The 6,888-nt window shown below is 39.2% G+C and overlaps 1 protein-coding gene across 1 annotated transcript; it reads left to right on the top strand.

The window, feature by feature from the left end:
- Positions 1 to 1,394: 1,394 nt before the first annotated feature.
- zmp:0000001268 (CYTL1 domain-containing protein) lies at positions 1,395 to 6,629 on the top strand. Its single transcript, XM_060836714.1, has 4 exons — positions 1,395 to 1,534; positions 1,627 to 1,671; positions 3,346 to 3,486; positions 4,957 to 6,629. The coding sequence occupies exons 1-4, from the start codon at positions 1,472 to 1,474 to the stop codon at positions 5,017 to 5,019; spliced, it is 312 nt and encodes a 103-aa protein (XP_060692697.1). The 5' UTR covers positions 1,395 to 1,471; the 3' UTR covers positions 5,020 to 6,629.
- The last annotated feature ends 259 nt before the right edge of the window (positions 6,630 to 6,888 follow it).

Below are 6,888 nucleotides of genomic sequence, written 5' to 3'. Positions count from 1 at the left end.
TTCAAGTTGGTAGGCTGTGACTAGTGAAATGATGTAAGGATCAGTGCTGGGTCTTTGATATTTACTTTCTAGATTAATGATTGGACAAAGAGAAGAATACTGAATAAGTACGGAGGTTGGAAGAACACAATACTGAATATTTCTAGCATTTACTGTTTTATTTTAGAATTCCAACTTCTATAATACTTTCAATGACATGCTTGCATTTGAAATACTTCAAAAGGTGGCACCTAGGCTAATTCATGAAATGAAAGGTTGTTTTATGAGGAGTTTAGATATAAAGGAGTAAAGATATAAACTTCTAAGCATATTTCATAGGGTTAAGGCTGAGAGGATTTTACCCCTCAAAAGGGTAATCTGAAAGGGAGCATAGTTTCAAATCAAGAGAGGTCCCATTTGGGAGGGAGATAAATGAAGGATTGCTTCCCTCAAAGGATGGTCAATGTTTGAAACTTTGGAACCATAGCAAGCAGTGGAGGCTGAGTTAGACAGATTTTTGACTGACAAGGAAGTCAAGGGTTATGGAGGCAGGCAGAAAAGTGGCATCAAATTCACATCAGATCAGTCATGGTCTTATTGACTGGTGAGCAGACATGAGGGGCTGAATGGCCTTGTCCTGCTTCTATTTCTTGTGTCCTTGTGTTGTACTTATCCAGCATTTCAGTTTTTAGTTCTAGAAACAGAGCAGCTTTCACTAATTGCTGGGCCCAATTTCTTGACCTATTGCCTTCACATTAGTTAACTGCAACCAAATGGGATATATGAATCTCCTATTGTGGGACCACGTCAATGAAACAGTTATGTGCTTAGCTGAAAGCAAAAGGTTTTAAAAGGCAGAGATTTTATTTTCTAGTGAAAAATGTGCTGGAGCGAAAATATTTATCGGTATGGAGTGGTGTTTACAATCTGAGAATAGAACTTGACTGTTGAGACTAGAGATGTAAAACCAGGATATTTCTAAATAAACATTGTATTCAGGAACATTCCATTTCTCCCAAAGCTGACAGGGCTGTCTCTTGTTAAACAGCATTTGGTTAGACAAAAATCTTGAGCTGAAATTTTTGAATTCTTCCAATGCTTCAAAGGTACAAAAGGTTGTGTGTGTGTGTGAGATGTATATTGTGCAGACATTGCCAAAGGCTGAATTTAAATTATCAAAACCCAAGTAACTGGCAACACCTCAAAAGCTGTTAAAGCAAAACATCCGGATTCCTCATAAAACTGGCCTACATTTGAATTTCATTGACTTTTTAAAAAATAACGTAAATATTTTGATTCCACTCATCATCGCCTGTGTGATTTGTCTAGAAGCAGGTCAGGTGGGCAAACCTTGAACTATTTAACGGCTGGCTGAACTGCCCTCAGTAGTTGTTCAAGTTTGGTTTCTGCCATGATGTTGTCCTTTGATTTGGTCTTGCTCCTATCTGCTGCAGTGGTTAACCATGCAGCTCCTCCGACCTGCTACTCAAGAATGCTGAGCATGAGAAAAGAAATCAAGAGCAACATTGAGAACCTAGAGGCAAAACAATTCACAGTGAGCACTGCAAGTCAACTATGTTATTGGGGATGGGGGAACTCATAACTGTCAACTAACAAGATTTTTGTTCTTTTTCCAATACCTTCAAGAAACGTTGTGTTGCTAAGCTGCCTGACCTGCACATAGATATCCATGTAAGTCATTTTTTTTCTTCCCACTTAGTTATAGATTCAGGATTGAAATGACACAATGCTGTATCAGTGCATAGGAAATTGCTGTTGCACTGAAGTTATAAAATAAAAGATATTAAAGGCTTTATTTTTTGGATGCAAAAAATAACAAATAACTGTTTATTAATAATGTATGATGCCATTTAAATCTTTTCATTATCGACTTATTGTATAAAATTAAGTTAATTGTGTAGTGGAATCATTTTAAAAACAACTTCTGTCAGATGGGATTGTCACTGCGATTGACATTACATTGCTTTGCTTTAGATTAGATTACTTACAGTGTGGAAACAGGCCCTTCGGCCCAACAGGTCCACACCGACCCGCCACCCACCCATACCCCTACATTTACCCCTTACCTAACACTACGGGCAATTTAGCTTGGCCAATTCACCTGACCCGCACATCTTTGGACTGTGGGAGGAAACCAGAACACCCAGAGGAAACCCACGCAGACACGGGGAGAACGTGCAAACTCCACACAGTCAATCGCCTGAGTCGGGAATTGAACCCGCGTTTCTGGCGCTGTGAGGCAGCAGTGCTAACCACTGTGCCACCGTGCCACCCACTTTGTGGTGCTACTTGTAGACAGTAATCATTGAAGGTGCTTTGCTCTTTTGAAACTAAATAGAATTTGTTTCCCAGAAAAATAGTGCAAAAAAATCTTTACTGTTTTACAATCTCTGCCAACCAATTAAAATGCAGTCTGCAATACCGATCACATTCAGACAAATTTGGCTTTCAACAAAGTCCCAATACCTATCCAGAGATTTTTCGGGAGCCAAGTTTGTAGTATGCTATGATAGTGTAGAAATATTAAGCTATATAGGATAAACTTCTTCCATCAATTTTTTTTGCTGAAATAAAAGACTCCCAAAAGAAATAACTCCAGAAAATGAATGAAAATAATCAATTAGGGAGAATACATTAGGCCAGGGATTATCTTAGGTGAGCCTCTGATCTTGAGTAAGGAGGTAATCTTATTAAAATATAGAACATTTTGAAAGAACTCGACAGGATGGGTGCTGAAGAGATTTTTCCTCTTGTGGGATAAACCAGAATTATAGGACATGGTTTAAAAGTCAGTGATCTTCCATTTAGGACAGAATGAAGAGAAATTTTTCTCTGTCAAAGGACTGAGTCTTTGCAACTCTCTTTCCAAGAGTGCCGTAGAAGCAGAATCGTTGAATATTTTTAAAACATAGGTGGAACAATACTAACAAGGAAGCCAAAGATTATCAGGCAATGGGTGAGAATATGGTGTTGAGACCTTACCTCAAATGAAAAAAAAATGGCCTTCTCCTGTTCCCAAATCTGTTTGCATGTACTCTTCAAAAAAAAAGAGATTTTGGTCTACGTTATGAAGTAGTTACATTTTTAAAATGAGTGCTTATTTTGAATAATACAATGGAAACTGTATATTTTCCATATTGGCATTGGCAGGTAAAACATGCTGCTTAAATTACAGGCATCATTTTAAAAGCATCAGGAAAGTTTGTCACTCCAAGGACACAAAGCTGGTAGTTTGCTAACTGCAGTTTGGAGATATCCTGTTGGATAAGTTATGTGAGAAGCATTTCATAATACAGTAATTAAGAGTTGGCTGCTGATATTAACTGTTAATGTATCGGTTCACAGAATTTCTGCGTGATGTCAAAACTGCGGGCTTACCTACAGGCTGTGGAGAAGGTGACTGATCGGCGCTGCCAGAATGTGCTGCAGCCAACAGTTCAGTTAATCAGACGCTTGTACCTCATCATGGTGATACCATGTAAGGCGGTATGTAAAGAGTTCAGATTGTCTTTCTTTCTCAATCTGCAAAATTCAAACCTCATGCAAATAACCCTTGTGAGTTGCTTTGCATGTCGCGCAATCATTATCCTGCAACATTTGTACGTTTTTGGAAACTATTACATTTTATCAGTTAAACCTTTGGCTTTTATTTAATAATATCCAATGCTCATTGCAATCAGAGGTGCTCATCACTCAGCTACATGGGTTTGGTAGATTTTGATGGGGATCTGAAAATTATTATTCACATATCATTTGACAATTATGGCAAATGATTTCTAAAATTTCTCAGGGGTAGTTAGAAGTAGGCAGCAACCTCCACATTCTGTGAAAGAATAACAAATAAACTGGCTATTGTCCAGTTTCATTCAGAAGCTGGTGAGGTGAGATAGTCTGCCCTTGATATCACTTTACCATCAAGAACCTCTAGCAAAACTAGAGTCAATGGGAATCTGAGGACGGGGATGGAAATTCTCTGCTGATTGGAGTCATTCCAGTTCCTCCGATACTGGAATGCTCAACTGCAGCAACATCCAGACTTAGCCTGACAAGTAGCAACTAACATTCATGGCACACAAGTACCAGGCAACAATCATCCCCGAGAAGAGAGAATCTAATAGTCATTCCTTGACATTCAATGGCTTTTCGATCACTGCACCACCCACTAACAACACTCTAGGGGTTACCATAAACCAAAAACTGAACTGGACCAGTCATATAAATACTGTGACGACAAAGCAGGTCAGACAGTTTGAGTCCTGCAGTCAGTAACCCATTTCCTGACTCCCTAAACTACAAGTCAAGGAGTCTGTTACAATATTCCCCACTTTCTTAGACGATTGAATGTCCAACAACACTCAAGAAGCTTGGCACTATTCAGGACAAAGCAGTCCACTTGACTGGAACTACATTCAGAAATATTCACTTCCTCCACCACTGACACATAGTAACAGTACTGCCTATCATGTTCAGAAATTCATCAAGACTTTTTCGACAACACCTTCCCACCCAGAACTACTATCATCTAGAAGGACAAGGCCAGCAAATAGATAAGAACTCCATCACTTGCAAATTCATCTCCAAGTCACCCACCAACTTGATTTGGAAATATATTGTTACTCCTTTATTGTCACTGCAATAGTGGAGTGCCAATTCTCTGACCCCACTTTCTTCAAGGGAGGCTACCTGCTGGGATCACTACCATATGAATTTATCCTCAAAAGAACTTGTCCTATTGCTAGTTGGGTTCTAATGTATCCAAAGTGACTTCAACCCTTGTCAACAGTAAAAAACAACCTTTATTCCTATCCAATTGGAATGAAAATGGAACATATTTAACTAATGCTTGCAAATTGGAGCAATACTATATTAATTCTGATCTCATTAAATTAACACATTGCATCCATTTTAGGGGCAGCGATATTATTTGACACACAATATTTTGAATTTCTTTTTCAGGAGCTTGTGTTCTTGACGGACAACTGCAGTGCATTACAGAGAAAAGCAAGCACTACAACTTGAACGTGCCAAATAACAAGATATAATTTTTAAAAATGTATTTATGTACTTTTCTATGTAAAGTTGAGTTTTCAGAATACAAGCATCTTTAAGGTTATATTACTTGCAGGGATGGCAAGAGATGTTCTATATTAGCTGAGTAATAGATTGTTAATCTTATACTGCCTTGCATAGTCAGGTTTATTTGAGAGTAGGTGAGATCTTCAAATCTACTTTTGCCCTCCCCTGCTGGCTACTGTTGGAATTCTGTACCAGAAGTTCCAGTTTTGATTTTCAGGCTGTGCTAGTTTAACTGAATGTAGCTGTGACAGAGGCTTAAGGCCATCTTCAGTGAGTCTCAGTGTCCGGCAATAGAGAGTGGGTAGAAATCAGCCAGAATTCTACTCCTGCTGGGAAGCCTGTTGGTAGAACAGGGAAAAAGAGTATGATCACACTCAGTTCTGTTGCCACATTCATCAAATAATCTGCCAACAAGGACAATTTAGGCAAGTACCTGCAGGGAAGTTGGTAGTTACTGAAGAAAATCCCTGACTTCAGGAAAGGAAGAGAGAGAGAGAAAAAAAATCTGGTTGAGACTTTACATTGTCAGAGAAACTCTCAATGTTGGCTGCCACAATTCCAGGAAAACTTTGGGAGTCTGCAAATGTGCAAACTAACATGGAAATTCCAAAGTTGGTTTCATGATTTAAAGCCCTCCAGAGGGTTCAGTCCCTTCCTCCTGCCCATCTCCACTCTACAGTATAATCCTAGGCAACCAGTGAATTGGTGAGAACTTTGCTGTTGAAAAACCTCTTAAACCAAATACAACTTGTTGACTGTGTTACAACTGGGGTTTTAACAGAGCACTAACTTCATAATTATGATTAAACACATTTACTGTCTTTAGCTTTCTGAAAATTTCAACTAAAGTTGAAGGATAAAGTGCTTTTAATGTCTGGATTTGCTGTTGGTGAGTACACTTGAATGTGATTGGCTGCTTACTTAGTTTCCTGACTCACTACTGCTACGTGCTTGGAGAGACCCTAAAGTGGCATGAGATTTAAACTGCCATTGGGAGAGAGAACGTCTTTACCAGAGATCTTTGCAAGTGACTTTAGTCAATGTCAGTGGTTGGTGCCAGTGCTCCCCATTCCTCTTGCCAAGAGTTCAATACAATGCTGCAATAGTCATTCCTACCATAATGCAAACAGTTTCACAACCAGATTACATTGCTAATGATGGGACAATATTTTGTAAGTTTCTCCTTTTCCAATGTGAGGAGTCATAAATCCATTTTGTCAGGAGTGAGTCCTGATATGTCTCACATCTTGCCTTTGGAACAATTGGTCTCTTGCTAGGAAGCCGCACACCTGTTCAATCATTCTTGACTTCATGCATTTCAAGTGGTAACATCCCCTAGTTACAAGAAACAAGGCTGAAGATAAACCAAACTAAGTGAGGGTGTCAGCTAATGAAAAAGAACTACCAGACTGACTATTTGCTGGGTGTGTATTACCAGTTACATGGAGGCATAAGTAAGAGGTTCAGACACTGGGATAACACAGAAATGAATCTAAATTAGAGTGGTGCTGGAAAAGCACAGCAGGCCATGCAGCATCCGAGGAGCAGGAAGATCGACGTTTCGGACAAAAGTCCTTCATCATTTCCTGATGAAGGGCTTTTGCCCAAAATGTTGATTTTCCTGCTCCTCGGATGCTGTCTGACCTGCTGTGCTTTTCCAGCACCACTCTAACCTAGACACTAATCTCTAGCATCTGCACTCCTTACTTTCGTCTATCACAGAAAGTGAGCCTTACCCATATCCAAAACTAAAGTGTGCAGATAGTAAAACATTAGAGATACTAATCTAATCACAAAAATCCCTATATACTA

The sequence above is a fragment of the Hemiscyllium ocellatum genome, chromosome 16, assembly GCF_020745735.1.
Source record: "Hemiscyllium ocellatum isolate sHemOce1 chromosome 16, sHemOce1.pat.X.cur, whole genome shotgun sequence".
Classification (NCBI taxonomy): Eukaryota; Metazoa; Chordata; class Chondrichthyes; order Orectolobiformes; family Hemiscylliidae; genus Hemiscyllium; species Hemiscyllium ocellatum.
Note: the sequence above shows the minus strand (reverse complement) of the source record. Positions and strands in the feature narration are given on the sequence as shown.

Coding starts and splice junctions, on each gene's coding strand:
- zmp:0000001268 (XM_060836714.1), top strand. CDS start 1,472: ATGCTGAGCATGAGAAAAGAAATCAAGAGCAACATTGAGAACCTAGAG. Junction 1,535..1,626: donor TAGAGGCAAAACAATTCACA/GTGAGCACTGCA, acceptor AATACCTTCAAG/AAACGTTGTGTTGCTAAGCT. Junction 1,672..3,345: donor ACCTGCACATAGATATCCAT/GTAAGTCATTTT, acceptor ATCGGTTCACAG/AATTTCTGCGTGATGTCAAA.